At 38.6% G+C, this 17,896-nt stretch overlaps 1 protein-coding gene across 2 annotated transcripts; it reads left to right on the top strand.

The window, feature by feature from the left end:
* Positions 1 to 40: 40 nt before the first annotated feature.
* Positions 41 to 17,676, top strand: LOC110831588 (uncharacterized). Of its 2 annotated transcripts, XR_002543636.2 has the most exons (11): positions 41 to 410; positions 914 to 1,102; positions 1,547 to 1,735; positions 2,329 to 2,547; positions 2,940 to 3,179; positions 5,352 to 5,561; positions 8,569 to 8,822; positions 9,175 to 9,350; positions 10,938 to 11,149; positions 11,718 to 16,415; positions 16,550 to 17,676. XR_002543636.2 is itself a non-coding variant. In XM_022067766.2 (10 exons), the coding sequence occupies exons 1-10, from the start codon at positions 323 to 325 to the stop codon at positions 11,852 to 11,854; spliced, it is 1,914 nt and encodes a 637-aa protein (XP_021923458.2). In that variant the 5' UTR covers positions 41 to 322; the 3' UTR covers positions 11,855 to 17,676. The 2 variants fall into 2 exon arrangements, 1 of the variants encoding a protein (XP_021923458.2); XM_022067766.2 differs by having other exon boundaries at positions 11,718 to 17,676.
* Positions 17,677 to 17,896: the final 220 nt, after the last annotated feature.

Raw genomic sequence — 17,896 nt, forward strand, 5'->3', positions numbered from 1 at the left:
TGGTTCGAATCATAGGAGCTGTGATCAAATATAATGATTGCGGAAAAAGTCTAGGTGTAAAGATGTTTTCTAAATCGTTAAAAATGCTTTAGAACTTTTTGTACCTTTGTATTAAATTCCATTACGACACCGAACCGTGTAATTATTTCGCAGTTATGTTTTTACACGTTTAAAGACAAGTTTACGAAGGTATTGGTGAGTAACTGCTGAACTGTTCAAGGAAAATCTGAAGGCCATTTGACATGGTGGTATAGATCGGACTGTCAGAAGAAATAGTAATTAAGGTTATTTTCATTAATGAAGCTTTTATAGTCGATTTACCATGAACCGTTTGGGACCGTTCTTTCTCTTGCTTGTGATTTGCAGTGAATTATATGCATCAGAGTTCTTCATTAAGAATACAACTGAAGGTAACACATTACTTGAATCCTTAAGTTAGATGTCAATAGCATGTGGAATAAGCCATAAAAATACAATATGTGAAAACATTTTTATTAATGAGAACTGTATTCACATGGAAGAAGCAAGATCGCTAATCTCTTAACTAGACTTCTACATGAATTTCTAGGTTTGACACCACCCATTATTTTAAGTTTTATTTTGTAAAGTGAATATCTTTTGCTGTTAGATGAATTACCTTCAGAAACTATTCCATACTTCATTCTACAGTGAAAATAGGCAAAATAAACTGATTTGAGAGTGTCAGTGTTGCTGACATGAAACATAACCTAACTGCATAACATGCTCCACTTAACTTCAGAACCATTTTATCAATATGAGTTTTTCAGTCCAGGCACATATTGTGGTGAATTATTTGTTATAAATTTAATTTTCTTAACACTCAGATAAATATTACTGTGCTTGATATTGTAATAGTCTAGTCTGTTAGAATAATTAAATGACTTATTTTCAGTAATTAACACAAGCAGATGTCCAGATTTCGGTGATATTGGAAAGGGAGTTATAATCCAAGAACTGATTGTTGGAGACAAGCAGGTTCTTCATATAGAATGTCAACCGGGGCATGACCTGATTGGATCACCCAAGATTTTGTGTGTTGATGGCCAATGGGAACACATACAGAAACCACAGTGTTCAAAACGTAAGTCAATTTCTAGTAACCGAATTCTTTCTGAACTAAATAAAAATATGCAGAAAGAGGTATAAGTTTCTACTAATATAAATTCATTATTCACTACAGTCATTTGTTGACATTCAGTCTGCAGGTTAACAGCTGCAGTCGGGGTGTTGGGTTATCTGGTACGAACACTGTTTACCTTTGCTGTTTGTAGCGTACTAATCATGCCCACAGTCTTGCGATATTTTTGTATGTGGTATTTGTCATATGTACAATTTCTTCATGTTTCACCGCAGTTATTAATTTGTATCACAAAAATGAATGTTGGTTGAACCTTTTCATTGCCTCACAATAAATTCATTGTCTTTTTACTGTGTAAGTAACAAATCAATTAAATATAAAATGCATTGGAAATTAAATAAAAAACTCTAGCATACAAATCGTAACCAGTATTCAAAATTATTACAGGTTGTCCTTCACCACTATTCTTGCGTAATGCAGAAGTGCGTTTGGAAGGCACACTGGCCAGCGAAGAAAGCTACCGTCAAGGGTCCCGTGCCATTTATAGTTGTGGCGAGGGATTTCGTTTGTCCCCACCTGGAAGTAAGATTCGTGTCTGCAAGGACGGATACTGGACGGGTCCTCAAGGTCGATGTGGTGAGTGGTCTTCATTTTTTTAAAGCAGCTAAAAAGAGAGATGGGCAGGGAATGGGAGAGATAAGAAATACATACAGAATTTTGGTTGGAAAGCGTAGGCAAAGTTTGGAGGATAGTGTTAAACGGATCTTACAGAAACAGGAGTCAAAAGATGTGGATTAGATTAATGTGGATCAGGATAGGGGCCAGTGGAAGGCTGTTATGAACATGGTAATGCACCTTTGGATTCCATAAAAACCAGGGAATTTATTTACTAGCTGAACAACTGTTAGCTTCTCAAGAAAGACTTTACTCCATGGAGTTCGTTAGTTAGAGCATATGTCCTCTAAGTTGTGTGTTTCTTAATGAACGTTCATATTTATTGTGTAACAAGAAATGATGGAAGAATTTTGTGCCTTTACTATCACGATTCGTACTGTACTTTGTTCACGAGATAGGCCGGCTTCATTCACCTACCAGCAACCCTTGGTGGTAGGCACAGATATTATAAACTTTTTTCATCTTCTTTGGGGAAAATGGGCCTTTAAGACAGAATGTTTGTTTGTTTGTTTACAAACTTGTGAAATGCTGGTCTTCATTGTCTTGTGTCACAGTTGCGGATGGTTGCCAGATGCCCCCTGAAATTACACACGGCTACTATGTTTTGGAATCCGCTCTAGAAGAGAATCCCATAGCGCGTGTAGGTGTCGGCCAACGGGCCCATTACAACTGTAACCTCGGTTATATCCTGACAGGACCGGCTAGCCTCCAGTGCTTGGAGTCAGGGGATTGGTCCCCTCGCTTGCCCCCTCATTGCACTCCCGCTAACTCAGGTAAGAATGCATTATGTCGTAACTGGGTCTATTTAAATAATTTTACTTAATTTGAGGACCGATATTAAATCATGTCGAAGGCTTGCGTAGACAAACTGATGTATGTGATTTGCATTTGTGACACATTGTAGGAATTCATCTTTAATTTAATCAAATTTGGATGTTATTTCTATGAAATGGGGCATTATGATATGGAGTGTTGCAAGAAACACATTTGTAAAGTTTGTACAGTGACCCATTGATTACCGCGTTACAAAATGTTGGTCGTGCCGCAATTCCGTGCCCCAAAAAGTGACAAAAATTGCTGCTAATAATTATACAAGTTATGAACCGGTTGTAACAGTCGTGTTTATTGTGATGTTAAACGGATTCTCCTTATTGGATTCTTTCAGAGATGGAAGAGGACGAGGAATTGACAAAAGAGGCGTTCTGCCCACCATTGCCTGCAACTCCTCACACGCGTGTCGCCACCATCCTGGGTCGACAGAACGCGAACAGGGCTGCTCCCGGAACAGAGGTGGAATTGCAGTGTGAACCGGGGTACCGCGATCCCCGCTTTCCCTGCCAGGTCTCCGTGCTCCGCTGCATACATTCCACGTGGCATGCCGTGCAGGGTGACATCCCGAAGTGCTGTACGTATTTACAAGCAGACGAAAGATTAGTCTGCGCTCTGTTCGAAATATGACGCGTATTGATGTAAAGCGGTATTGAAACAAATAAGGAGTTGTCGCCAGAACTCGGAGAGTTTACATAAGTTACGTACAGTTTTGTTATACTTCAGGTTTTGTATTTTTAATGTAAGCTAATAATTCAGTAATTTATCTTGTGGTTTAGTGTGAGCAGCTCGTACACATAGAAACATATTATTTTATTTCACCGAATTTAAATTTTTATTACTACTTGCAGTTGTAAATATGATGCAGAATGTGCTTATTACTGCTACAAAATTTTTGACGTAAGTACAGATTCAGTTTTCGAAGTTTCTCAAAAATCTGTACCTCGGTTCAGGAATTGAAAGTTGACGTGGAGACGCGTGGAATGGCGGTCTCATGAGCCTGTAATTTTTTTCTGAAGAGAAGAACGTTTCAGAGTAAAAGTAAAATTTGTCCCGCTATGTGCCGTAAAGGCTTGGGGTGAGCGGAGGTATAGCTCCTCTCTTTCTTGACCTCGGCACTAGATGGGGTATCTGCAGTGCTTTGTGCGCTGGTGCGAGGACTTTCAGTAAAATGTGCGACATCCAGGACAGTATGTGCCTTCGCTTTCTGCAGTGTTGCAACGTGGTGCTAGTAGGCGTAACTTCTGAATGCATGGCACTGAAAATGTCTTCAGAAAGCAGCGAACGTGACTTTCATTCGCTGATGAATGTCAGTAGGTGGAAACATCGCTCTTTATTCCGCAGTGGCATAGTCACCATTCCGCTGCTTCCACAGCTGTAATTCAGAGACCGAGAGAAGCAGAACTGTGAAACATTGTGCAAAAACACAAAAATGTGGGGAAATGTAAGTGATTGCGTCCAGTTGAATCCACGGAGCTATGCGCGTTTGCTTCTTAAAAGATTTTAAGCGTTAGCTTGCAATGTGCCCTTTTAATTATGGGATTTAGTGAACAAAAAACAAATGTGTTGTTCAATAAATTATGGGAGAAAAAAACAGTCACTTTAGGAAAGAATCATTCATATATTTTGCTTTAATTTTTTAACTCTGATGATGGCAGCGATGCGTTCCTTCGAAGATTTGGCCCCCACCTATGAGACTACACAGCATCACAACCCAGGAACTGCAATCTGGACCTTTACTCTGAGCCGTGTAGGAAATGACTCCCTGTAGAATTGGATATAAAACGTATAATTCTCGTGTTATTACTTTTGATTTCCCGTCGATTTCAACGGTCGGTTACTTTTGTAATATTCGTATAAAATTGCCAGTTCTGTCATTCATTGAATTAATGCATAGTTAAATCAACAAATTAAAGCAATATTTCCCATTGTATGCTGTTTTCGAATATGGATCAATGCGGTGACAATTTGTATGTACTCGCGTTTCTAGTTCCAAAGTCGATAGGGGTAGGCGCGTGCAGTAAAATATTTCATCAGGGTAAGTGGTAGAAACACGTCATTTTAAACCATTACTTAAAGTTGTCAGTCTTATTTACACTCTAGTGGTTGAATTAGGATTATAAACATTTTAAGTTACTTTATGGCGACTCCAGGTGGTCATGAGGTCTTTGACGCAAATGGTCTTTGGGCCGCTGATTCGAATTCATCCCAAGATATGGATCGTGTTTTGCGTAGGTGGATGCTTTCTGATGGTCTGATCTTTCATCCAAGGTACGCTGTCATTAGTCTCTATTAACAGTGTGGAGAATCCTTTTAGGAAAAACGAGGAGGGCTGAAACAGGGCTATGGCACCACGAAGGTTTCTGGAGCGTCTTTGGAGGCTATTACACTGGAAGACTGTAAAAAATACAGACGCAATAATTATTTTTGTTTTATGCCCCCTTTTGGAATGAGGGAGGTGACAGATGGGTACAAAGTCTTGGTTGGTAAGCTTGAAGGGTAAGAGACAGCTTGGAAGATCTAGACGTAGATGGGATGACATTATTAAAGGGAAATGATGTGTGGACTGGGTTTATTTTGCTCGGTATGGAAACCGATTGCGGGCTTTTGTGGACACGGTGATGAAACTTAGGTTTTAATAACAAGATGGGAATTTCTTGATCGGCTGAGCGACTATTAGATTGTCAATAAGGACGCTGCTCCATGAAGTTACTTGCGCGATAGCAGTTTGTCGTAATTGTGGTTTCAGTGGCTGTTGAAGGATGCGTTTCCCCTCCGAGCATTGAACACGGTTCCTTGTTTGGTCCTGCTACTAATGGGAGGTACCACGTACATGGCGAAGTGGCTTATACGTGTCAGCCCGGCTTTGTCCTGCACGGAGACCCCGTGCTAACTTGTGCCCCCAGTGGCTGCTGGGAGCCCAGTAACCTGCCGGAATGTCGTCCAGATGACCAGCCAAGTAAGTACTTGAACTTTCTTGTACCACTTTCAGAATTACAGCAAATTCCCTTTCAGAATCAGTCCTCAAGAACATCTTAAAATCATTTTGTTCAAGGACCAACTATGCAGCTTTAGTTTGTGTTTTCAAAACTTTTAATACAGTCTCTTAGACGTCTACTTACGTTAACATTTTTTAAGAAACAATAAATGTATATTATTTCGAAAGAATTACAGTCATTCAGCGAGAGTTACCAACTTATAAAAAATTCCACTTCTGCGCATGCGGCAATTGGCACCCGCCATTGGAAAACACGAGTTATAACGCCAGTGGATGTAGGCAGGAAGTGAAATGTTTGTTTCAGTTTCTCGTTACAAATTCTCGGAGACTACAGTGCGTGACGAGATTGCTCGTTTGATAGAGTTATATTTGTCTTCGTTCCACGTCGATTGTTGGCTCTTGGAGCTAATTTTTCGCCGTACCGTTCTCGATTATTCGACACCAGATGGACGTAGGGTTCCGTTGTAGGCAGCTTTCGCTGTACTACGTTATCCAAGCAGAAGGCTGAATAGCTCAGAAGGGAGTAAGCTGTCTTGCGCACGTGCTCGGTTGTGGAACACAGCACGAGACCGAGTCATTGTTACCACATGGGGTCCTTCCTGTCACTCCCAGACATTAATTTCAGTAATCACCTTATTTGTCAGTGGTAAATTACGTCATTCGCCTTATAACCTGGTCGGATATGGTTAGTGCTGCTTATGAACTGCAAATCTCAATGCACGTTAAAGTTTATTTAGCAATCGAAGCTATTTGCGACAGCTAAGATAATTCAGAATGCAAAGTACGCACGTGAAAAGCTGATTATAGCACGGTATACATTGAATTTTCCCAACCTTGTTTGTTACGAAGCTCAATTTCCTCGGGATATACAGGGTGTTCATTTTAAAACTCAATCCAAACTACAAGAGTAATTGTAAACTTCGGTGACTTCAACATTAGAAGTTTTTTTTAGTTAGAACTTACAGAGCAGCTTTAGGCCTGTCGACATTTTTCGACTCCACAGACAAAAAAAAAACTTCCAGAGTCCAGAAATTTTGTTACCACTCAGTGTATTTTTTTATTTTGTATTCCATCAGAAATATTGACATTGCCGGATGTTTCACGAAAATCAGCAAACGATTTCGATGTGAGGTAATGTTCGTACCCGCGTATCTTTGGCGCGAACTAGAGTGACCTTAACTCGAATGTGACGTGGAGTTTGGGAGAATCGGTTACACGGGGGGGTGGGGGGGGTGAACCTGCTTCTGATTTAATTTCTGTTCCGTAGCAGGCCTACGTAGGCGTATTTGTTGTTGGTTTGAGTTTTAAATGGCACACTCTGTATTTGTCTACATTCAACCCTTCAGTTTTACGTGCCGTGTATGGAATTGAATGCGTAGACCTGCCATTTTATTCATATTTATACGTGGTGTCGCAATGGACATGTTTTACAAAAGCGAACATGTTAATTCGCCAGACGTACAAGCTACCCGGCGAGCCGGTGACATGGTCCACTTTGATCGGCACACGTGCCACATTCAAGTCACGATCGGACGTTGTGGTGGTATTTTCTGAAGATTAATTGTTTCTTTTCTAGCCACACTCGTGACTGAGTGCAGTAACCCCCCCCCCCCCCCAGAGACAACCCACGGGGGTGCTTTAGTGTGGTTTCGTTTCTGTACACGTGTCATGAGGAACGAAGTATTATTAACGAGTTTAAACCGCAAACGTCTCAACGTCCACCGTTAACAAATGTCCGCTCGTTAGTTGCAATGAAATGTGGTGATGTGAAATCGTCTTGTACTATTAGGAAGTAGAACCTACCGACGTATAGAACGCTGGCCTTGTAATCCTGGGGTCTCGGGTTCGATTCCCGGCGGTGCCCGAATTTATAATTTGTGTTGGGCAAGGCCGTGATCTAGGCAACACGGAGTTTTCCTCCGGGGGCTTCCCCGGTTTCTCCGTGGCATCCCAACAATTACTCCATTCACACACAGAAGAAGGCAATGGCAAACCACTTCTGGATCATCTGCCAAGAACGTGTATGAACAGGTCCCAGTCCGAGAAAAGGATGGAAGGATCCTGTTCATATGGACCTATCGTCAGACAGAACACTAAATAATAATAAGATGAGGTGGTCTAGCGGTTAGAACGCTGGCCTTGTAATCCTGGGGTCTCGGGTTCGATTCCCGGCGGTGCCCGAATTTATAACTTGTGTTGGGCAAGGCCGTGATCTAGGCAACACGGAGTTTTCCTCCGGGGGCTTCCCCGGTTTCTCCGTGGCATCCCAACAATTACTCCATTCACACACAGAAGAAGGCAATGGCAAACCACTTCTGGATCATCTGCCAAGAACGTATATGAACAGGTCCCAGTCCGAGAAAAGGATGGAAGGATCCTGTTCATATGGACCTGTCCTCAGACAGAACACTAAATAATAATATAAAATAATAAGACACTACGATTTTATGGACATTTTCAGTAGGGAAAAAAGAATCTTATCGTCCTGATGTTGGAGGGTGTAAGCACCTTCGAAACTTCAGTCAGTTTCTACGAGACCACATGACACCACGTCCAATTAAACGGTCATTTTCAAGTGTCCCACTTGATGATGAATGATTTCAAATTTCGTAGTAAATTTAATTTAATTTTTTCCAGGCCTCAGTTGTTTTTTCGGAGAGGCTGGGGTGTGCACTCTGCCTGTCAGCTCGAGAGAAATACGCCCTTCTGGAAAGTTGGGAAAGAATTATTTAGAATGGTGATGAATCATGGCCTTCTTTCAAGTACTGTCATGGAGGAGGGACTTGGGGAAACCAGGAGAAACCAAAATGGTGATAATTGGTATCCTGATTGATATTCAAACCAGGTTTTATTAAATACAATTCGAGTGTTGTGCTACTGATTTAATGTGTTTGGCTCCACGAATGTGGTGTTTACAGACGTAGGTTTCTAGGCCTGATTGAATTACAGAGATCGTCGTGTATTCCAGAGGTATACTGGACAGCTCATGGTCCAGACCGCAAGGTTCAACCGCTGGGCTTGGTGGACACTATAATGCTTCTCGTGACCCTGACAACCGCAGTTGGCCTTACGCTCGTTATGTTTTGCACTTGTATCTTTGTGGTCCGTCATCATCGCCGGGATCAGGGAGCGCCCCCCTCATCACCGAGGGCCCCTACCCCACCGCTGGTTTATGACCCAGACCGAGTTGCCCTCATTGCAAATGATGCCCAGCTTGGCGAGGTGAGATATTGACACAATAGGTTCTTGTTAGTCACTTAAATCAAATCTTAAGTCATTTTAAATCTGTATAATATTAAAGGTGTTGTTTGGTCTCTCACTCAAAGAAAGGAATGGTGAGGATTTCCAGTATTTTCTTCTCAGCCCAGAGACTGGTTGTATTGATTTAAGTCATGCTTTTCCTCAGTCACTACACACAAATGTTGATATAGTACTGTAAATTAGATTGTGACTGCTTTCCCCCACTTCCTGTCACTATTTATTAATCACCCTGTAGTTATAGCTCTTGACGTCTTTTGAATATTAATTACGTAACTATGAAAAAATGTTTGTATTTTTACTGATTCTTCTGCAGTCATCGCTCCCAAGCTATGAGGAAGCTATAAGGGAGCGTTATAGTGGTGGTGTGATCGCGTCATCTGGGGGTTTGATGCCGTATCGTTCCCACAGGGGCCCCCATTGGAATGCGTTGGGTTCCGGGGGACGTCGTACTCGAGGAGAGACTGCGCATGTCACCCGCCAGTCATCCAGGTGAGTCTAAACTAGTCGGTTTCAGGTTCCAATGCGGTGTGGATGCGTCCCCTGGGGGTTGTTCATTGGAATATTGGCCTTTGTGAACTGTGTGTTCGGTTCAGAGTAGTTACGCAACACATTAAAATATTTGCTGAGTACAATTATATTGGATTATTAAACACTCAGTATCGTGATTATGCAAGAATTCACTCCGCGCAGGTCACGTGATGTAACTTGCTCGCGCAAGTCCTTTAGTTGCCTGTCAGCAGTCGAAGTGGGAGGACGTCTTTGTCAGAAGCGAAACGAATGTTCATTGTTGAAGAACACCTAGCTTCTGGTTCGTAATTAACCTGAATTGGTGCAGGGATACATTTTCGGATTCTTCTTTGTGAAAGAGATCGACATTATCGCGTCTTCTGAAAAGTTTTCGTGACAGAAAATCTTCACCAGGTTACATCAGACATGACCAAAACAGTGAATGCATGAATCCGTGAACGCGATGGGCATTTGAAACGCTTTGTATAACATTGTTTTATTTTATTACAATGTAATTTATTTCTTGACAAATGGAACATGTGTCAGGAATATGTTGCGTGACTTATCGATCTCTCTGTATCGCGCCGACTACTAACCAAAGCTTATTCGATAATCGAACCGTTCCGGTTTGTTCCCATGATTCGTGGCTTGCATTAAGATGAAGTTCATTCCGATTACATCTCATACTACGTTTCTGATCCAAAGGGGTCCATAAGGATTCTGAGAGTAAGCATATAAAGTGTTTTTAATGTAGTATGATTGTTGTTCGTCTGTTTGCACCAACAGGTGAGTTTATTATTGTTAGCAAAAACGTTCTCTGGCCTTCTCTGTCTGACGCGGAATGTGAGAAAGATTAAAAAACAACGCAGGACAACATTAAAGCGTAGTTCAGTGTCAGCCCATTAACGCTTCCTGGCGGGACACGTCATCACGTGGTTTCTGGCACGTGACGTGCTCGCAGTATCATAAATTACGATTCGCCTTTTCTGTGATAATTTTACGTCGCTCCTCAAGGCCCGTATAAACACACCTCGTTTTGTTCTTTGAACTCAAATAGCATCACAGCTATTATTCGTTTAAACCCCAAAAATTTATAACCAGTTTATAGAATGAAGATGGCTGTTTTGTGGCATCTAGTACCGTTTTATCCTGTTGGTATTGACGGACGTTTCAGAGGAGCTTACCGCTTCTAGCATAAGGGTGATAATCACAGTTTTCATATCACATTTGTGTATTTTTTTTAAAAAAACATCGATAGACCTGATTTGAAAATAATTAATGTAAATTGCGTTTTATTTACTTATCGTTTAGGACTTGGCTCTTACCGCGGCATGAGCATATTGTAATATTATCCTTCTATATCTTCAGACTTTTCAAAAGGTTCCTCTACAGAAAACTATGTGTGCATTCTCTGTTTCCCCTTCCAATGCATGTCATTCCTATTATTATTATCTTAATTTGACTACTCTATAAGCTATATAAATATGAATTTATGTCTAGTTTTTATGTTACACTCTACATTCCTTGTGGGTTCATAAAATTTTTCTAAATGCTTTGTTCTCAATGCAGTACTTCGCACACTGCATCTCTGAGAAGTGGGTCGGCTGCAGGCGACTCGATGGGGTCGACAGACACGATGACTCCGAGCGAGGTGTCGACTAACGTGACGCTGGACACAGTATCATCACACACGTGTAGCAGTGGCTCCCAGACGGCTTCTTGTCGCGCTATATGTGGCAGCCTCGCTTCTTTTGACACCAGCTCTGTGCTGAACACCGAGGGTAAGAAAGACTGGCAACGTAACTGAGCGATTCTGCCATTTAAATAACTTTTTAAACAACAGACCGGTTTTAATTGAATTTGGCGTTGGTGTCATGCCATCGGAGTCCAGACATTTCATCATAACTCTTAATATCCTGTCGCTCCATGGACCAGGGTCCTTCTTGAGAAGCCGATATTTGCCCAGTCTCTCAAGAAATTGGTTTCGTTAAGATCTTATTCTCTTATCTGTGCCTAGGTCTTGCGAGCGGTCTCTTCCGTTAAGACTTCCCGACTAAAATTCGTTAGGCTCTTCCCCTCTCCCCGTGCTTGCTACATTTCCCGCCCATCTCCTTGTATGTGTTCCGTCTTCATTTTATTTCAAGTCTCCGCAACTTAGGTTGTGGTATTTCAGGGAACTAACTTTTTATTTTCTGTGGAACGGGCCACTTAAGAATTACGCCCTCTTCGTTACGATACGTGATCGCTTCTTGTGCTCCTCGCGTCGCGACGTTAATCTCTGGTCCATGGAAAGACTGATGCAGCTATGAGACGCTGTGATGCTGTAGAGACCTGAGAAATGTGTTTCAGGTGTCCCACTGCTGGAAGAGAGTGAGATTGAGGATGGCGTACAGGGCCTTGATTCTGTAAGGCTGGTCACGGTGGACCAGCCCCTGAAAGACAGTGCGTCCTGCAAGTGTTGCCACAACTCTCCAGATCTCGTGTGAATTTCACGGTAGTTGCGTCTGTATCCGTTACGCATATTACGCATCCAGGCGTCGTCGTCGGCTTTATTATACAGGGTATAATAGCGTGGTATTACTTCGTCCCTGCCCCCTCCAACCCCCCTGTTTGTATCACATTCAGTGTAAAATGCTTAAAAGTTCAAGTTTGTAGCATTTGAGAGTAATTTTTGTTTTTGTGTGAACAGGGGACATTAATCCTTAAGGTCAGAGCGTAAAATGAGTAGTGTACGCTAAATAATGAAAGTAATATATAAGGAATGTAAATAATATACATAGATATTGTATGAAATAGGATAATTCTCTTCATCCCTAAGTTTTTTTTTTTAAAAAAATATAAACTTGTAACTGAAGCTGCCTTTAGCAAACTTGATAGATGTGAATTGAAATCAGATGACTGAAACATATTTTTGGACATATTTTAAATTGTCTTCCAGAACCGTTCTTCTGCTAAAAATTTGGCTGTCGTATGGAACGTAACAGACTCCAAAACAGATCGGCTAATATTCGCTCCCTAATGCCCGAGTCCTTCGGGCGGATAAACTGAGTTGCGTGCCAAATACATAAAATTATTACAAAAAAAAAAAAAGTTATATTTCAGAATCCGCATTCTGTCCGCGCATAACTTTTTCACTACCAAAATTATTTTTTAAGCTTTGTAATGATAGAAGAGGACTTTTTTTTGTGGATACAAGTCGGCTACAGTCACGTGATAGTTGTTTATTTTAATAGCACTGAATTGTTTTCTACATTACTTTACTTGTACGTTGACCTTAAGGTTAATGGTTATAATTTTAAAATGTGACAATATTGTGAATGAAAGACAGAATTTTCTAGGGATTGAGTAAAGTAACGTTCTCTTTAATCTCGTTGGCAGCACTGCTTTGTGTGTTCTGTATATACCATAACTAAAAACATTATTTTACCCATGGAAAGTTAATAATATCCGCTGGCTGTGTTCGGTTCACACGTATCAGTAAAGAATTAGAGAGTCGAACCATTTTTTGAAGGTGCACGTTTCGTAGGTGAGGAAACACGTGGATTTGATTTTTATTCCGTATATTCTGGCGCAAGACTGAGCAGAATTAGCAGTTATACAATTTGTGACATCTGATACCTTTCAAAGAAACAAGTTGCTTAAATACTACGCGTCTGTAATACGTACATGAGCATGTAAATAACATTACTCGTAAAATTATCGTTAATTAAAATTAAATGTAAATGATGATTTCTTTTGACGTAGTAACTGTCTACCCTACAGAGACAGTAAGGATAAAGTCAGCCAGAATGAGTCTCTTGTACACGTGTTTCGTGCTCTGAAGTCGTTTAGCTTTTTGTTAACGGTTGTTGAGGGTCCGAGCGCGAAACGTCGAGCAATGAAACCGGAATTTGGTAATGGATATTTCTGACATCGTTTACTAAATGAAGCGACATTTAGAATGTTTTTGGTGCCGTAGTCATCTGTTGCGATGCTCCACTTATGTAACCGTTTTGTTTTTAATTTCCGGAAATTCTTATCTGGACGCCTGCAGAGAATTTACCGAAACCCGTCTCTGTATACGACCGCTGTACAATTTAACCATTGCATTGTTAGCGGTTTCTTACTCACGAAAAAAATGTTTTCCCCAAATATATTATTTTCAATTTACAACTTAAACTGAGGCAGCAATTTTAGATTTAAATTTTAGGGGCATGCATACAGCCAGTTATTGAAGTTACTCTTGAAGTTTTTCTGTATGTAATACTATTTGATGGAATGTTCAGTGAAGAATGAACTGGAAAGGTTATGAAAGGGAGAAGAAATTTAAGGTACTGCTCTCCAGAATTTTCCTGGAGGTAATGAGGGAAACCATGAAAAACCTAAGTCGGGATAGAAAGTGTCTGGTTCAAGATTTGAACCCAGGACTTCCCTAATATGAAACAGGATTATGTTGAGGTCAGTCATTTGTGCTTCACTGCTTTTTAAGGATAAATTTCAGGCCGCACACTGAAACTAATTTCAGTCCAACATATACTGGGTCTGCCAATATCTGTCATTCCTCATGAACAGGAATGAAAAATGGGTTTTTTAATCGCTCTTCTGTTAATATGCCCTGATGTTCTGTCTGCATGATTTTATTTCTTATTCTATATGGATCTTCTAACATCGTCGTTCTTCATCCTATTAAAATGTGTACGTCCTCCAACACATTTTAAAAATGCCTTTTCAGCAAATTAAATCCCGTTTTCATATGTCTGTCAGAACTCGAGTTTCACTTTCCGGAAGTCGCATAGGAATTTCCATTACTTTCCAAAGTCTAACTTGTGTTTTTTCTTTCTTTCATCCTTTGTGTTTAAAATAATTCTATATGTTTGCTGTTGCATTGTACATATTTGATAAAATGCATCATTTCGAAAACACTTAAAAATTAATATTTTTAAAGCTTTGTATCTGTAATAATATTGTAATAACAGTTCTTGCAGCGAAGGTGGAATGTCTGTGATGATGGTGCATCGTAATACGTAAAATCGGTTTCTTGATCTTGGTTCACTGTCTGAATAATAAATAAAATCGTAACATTTTTAAAAGCTCGATTTTGCGTCTGTCTTCAGGTGAAATAGGATCGGAACAGAATCCAACTTCTGAAGCAGGTGATTTTATTTATAATTTAGACAAAATACAAGAAAACAATTTTACAGAACTCTTAAAGTGTTTTCAGGTATCTGGATTCAACTCACGGACAGCTTATATAGTCTGGTAAATGTTATTTTAAGAACTGTATGATATTGTAACTTGTAGATTAGTTTCCCAGGCACAAATGAGATTGCATATTTTATACTAGTCATAAATAGTGGTACTCATTTTCATTTGCCACATATAACACCGTCCTTAGTGCAGAACTGCTTAAAAGTGCATTTTCTGTTGAGGATGTGCTTTACTGCAAACATCACAAGTTGATTTGATATCGATCTTTCTTTTTGTGAATTGTGCTGCTCTCAATGGAATCGTGCCATAGGGATATATTGTTCCCACTACTTTTCTCATATGCTTACATAGTCTGATCTTATGATCTTCATTGTTTATTTGTTCTAACATTATATATTGAAGAAGTTGAGAACTGCGCAGAGTCACTCACAGGCATAGAACATTAATGGCAAGACGGTTTTCCTTATGCGTGGTTTATTTGATTATACCCTCTAGATTTGTTCCAAATATTATATTTTTGTTAAAAAAAAAAGGAATAAATGATTACCGATCAGATCACATAATACATACATTATTTTATTGAAGTCTGATTCATTTTTGTGAAAATCGTTGAATTCTCTCAGAAGTTCTCAGACAAATATTTATAACACAAAATTGGCAGTGTCATTGAACTTTTAAGTTGGCAACATTTAAAGCATGAAGTGGATAACATGACACCAAAGAGTCCGTGTTGAGTGGTTTTATGCTGATGGTTAATAAATAGCAAAACAGTGATATTAAGTTTTGTTTAAGTAATACATTTTCATATGCACTTACTGAATATCTTATAAACAATATGATTTATTCTGAAGAGGGCGTAGAACATATTAAGAAGGCAAAAAAATAAGAAGCTGATTATAAATTAGAGGCTAGAATATGTTTTGAGCGAATTACAACACAAAAACATGTTTAGTCATCTGCTTCAAACTTTTTTGAGCTGAATATGATCAAGTATTCTATTTTGAATTATGTGTAAACATAATTTATTTTAAATTCTGATCATAATTTTAAATTTACTAGCATTATGTGTTGTTAAACATAACATAACAATTCATTAGTAAGAGAAAAACCATAAAATGTATAAAGAACATCTAATAATATTGCATCCATTATACAATGTTGAGGTGTGTTTATGATAGTGACCTTTAACCAGGTTGAGGGGCATTCTACTATCCTGGCTCTAATAAGTTATTAGAAGTAATTTTAATTGCTGTTAGGATTTCTTAAACTATATAATATGTAACTGTAGTTAATCACATATTACACTGGTCACAAAGCAGTTCATTGAAATGCAATGAACGGTAACATACTTTCTAAATTAAATTATAATTAATTATCCCAAAACTTCATAAATGTATCTATAAAATATCAGTTTCTTATGTTTAGTAAATATTACATTTACATATAAAGATGATTTCTTTGATATATAGTTACTAGTTATAACAAGTTCATTCCACTGTGGAAGGTATTTGATTTATAACAGTTTCCTTCGGTGCTTAATTGGGAAGAAATGCTAGAAAACTAATATACCCGAAATGTTAGATCAGGCTCTATTTTCTTAATGGATGTAATGCTGTATAATATTTTTAGAATGGTTTAGAGGAATTTTGGCTTTGAGTCCTTATGAAATAAATATCATTAAAGAATATGATTTTGTCATTGTGCTGTTATGGAATGTGAGGTTAGGTCTCTATTTTCTTTGTGGATGTAATGCTGTATAATATTTTTAGAATGGTTCAGAGGAATTTTGGCATTGAGTCCTTATGAATTAAATATCATTAAAGAATATGATTTTGTCATTGTGCTGTTATGGAATGTGAGGTTAGGTCTCTATTTTCTTTGTGGATGTAATGCTGTATAATATTTTTAGAATGGTTCAGAGGAATTTTGGCATTGAGTCCTTATGAAATAAATAGCATTAAAGAATTTGTCATTGTGCTGTTATGGAATGTGAGGTTAGGTGTGTACCACTGATGGTTATTAGAGCTGTGTATCAAGTGTACTATATATGTGATTATTACAACCAAGTTTTGATTACATTTACATACCAATAATAAATAATCTCTTCTACATAAGAATTACATTGGTTAAAATACTGTGAGATTATAGAATAATGAGGGAGGCCTAGTCTTAATTTTAATATCATATGTTTGTTTTGTCTGCATAGGAACAAGTATAGGGCATTTATTTATTCTTGTGCTGTATTCATACATTGTAATCGATAGAACTTGTGTATAAAATTGAAGTAATGCTCATTTTATTTTGTAACTATATTATATGTGCTGTATTAGGGTGACCTGGACCTTATACACAGTCTCCTTTCTTTCTACGTGTAGATATGTGTATTTGATGTGTAATTAAGTTTGTTTATAGTACTTCGCATTAAAATGTGTGATGGGTATTAATATTTATATGTCTTGCGATGTAATTTGTGTATTGTTAATTTTTTCTTAAACTACTTTTAGATGGTATTCACAGAGCAGATGTTGATGATGCAATGTGGATGATGGCGAAAGATTTCCTGGAAGAATATATTAACGTCACATTGAGACATTGCTTTTGTTACGTTTTTGTTACTGACAGTTATGGGCTTTATTCCATGACAGTGATGGGACGTTCTGAAATTGATATATTTATTTAATATTTTTAATACATTTATAAACATATTAACATCATTGTGAATTTTCAATATGAAAAATACAAATTGTGTCTTATGATTATTTTAGGTATTATTATGATAAAAATGAACGTGTAACATCTGAGAATTTATAGAAATGTCAGCTCATCAGCTTGAAGTGTAAAACTCCATTGTATTGGATACAATATAATAATGTTTTGCGAAAGGAGCTGATGGCAGGAAATTGCTGGAACAAAACTTCTTCAGTTGTCATAACTGAGGTTTATAAGCCCTGACATATGAAATGACTTTTAAACTGAGCAGATAAAAGCTGCTTGGTGCGTGGTAGGGTGATTTTAGACGCTTGGCGATGAATATGACGCAAACTACCAAAATCAGAATGGTTTGTAAAAATTTAGAGTAGATCTACCGTGTGAAGTTTAATAAAAACATCATTTAATTTGAGGTCTGTTACATGTGGAAAAATGGACATTACAAACTAATAAGTAATGATGTTGTGACCATCATTTTGGAAAGTTTAATTTCCAAAGCTGTTTTCAAAACACTACATTACATTCCCATGTTTTTATGTATTTGCAGATTTTACATGATCTTATTTTTATACTTTGTAGGCAGTTTAAAGTTTGACAGGAATTCATCTCATTAAATTACCAACAAATTTCAA

The sequence above is a fragment of the Zootermopsis nevadensis genome, unplaced genomic scaffold, assembly GCF_977971745.1.
Source record: "Zootermopsis nevadensis isolate Lab colony 2312 unplaced genomic scaffold, Znev_1.0 Znev_ptg000008l, whole genome shotgun sequence".
Taxonomy (NCBI): Eukaryota; Metazoa; Arthropoda; class Insecta; order Blattodea; family Termopsidae; genus Zootermopsis; species Zootermopsis nevadensis.

Excerpts from the sequence above, each read along its gene's own strand:
- LOC110831588 (XM_022067766.2), top strand. The coding sequence starts at position 323 with ATGAACCGTTTGGGACCGTTCTTTCTCTTGCTTGTGATTTGCAGTGAA. Across the intron at positions 1,736-2,328 it reads GGGTCCTCAAGGTCGATGTG|TTGCGGATGGTTGCCAGATG; the intron begins GTGAGTGGTCTT and ends CTTGTGTCACAG. Across the intron at positions 8,823-9,174 it reads ATGATGCCCAGCTTGGCGAG|TCATCGCTCCCAAGCTATGA; the intron begins GTGAGATATTGA and ends ATTCTTCTGCAG.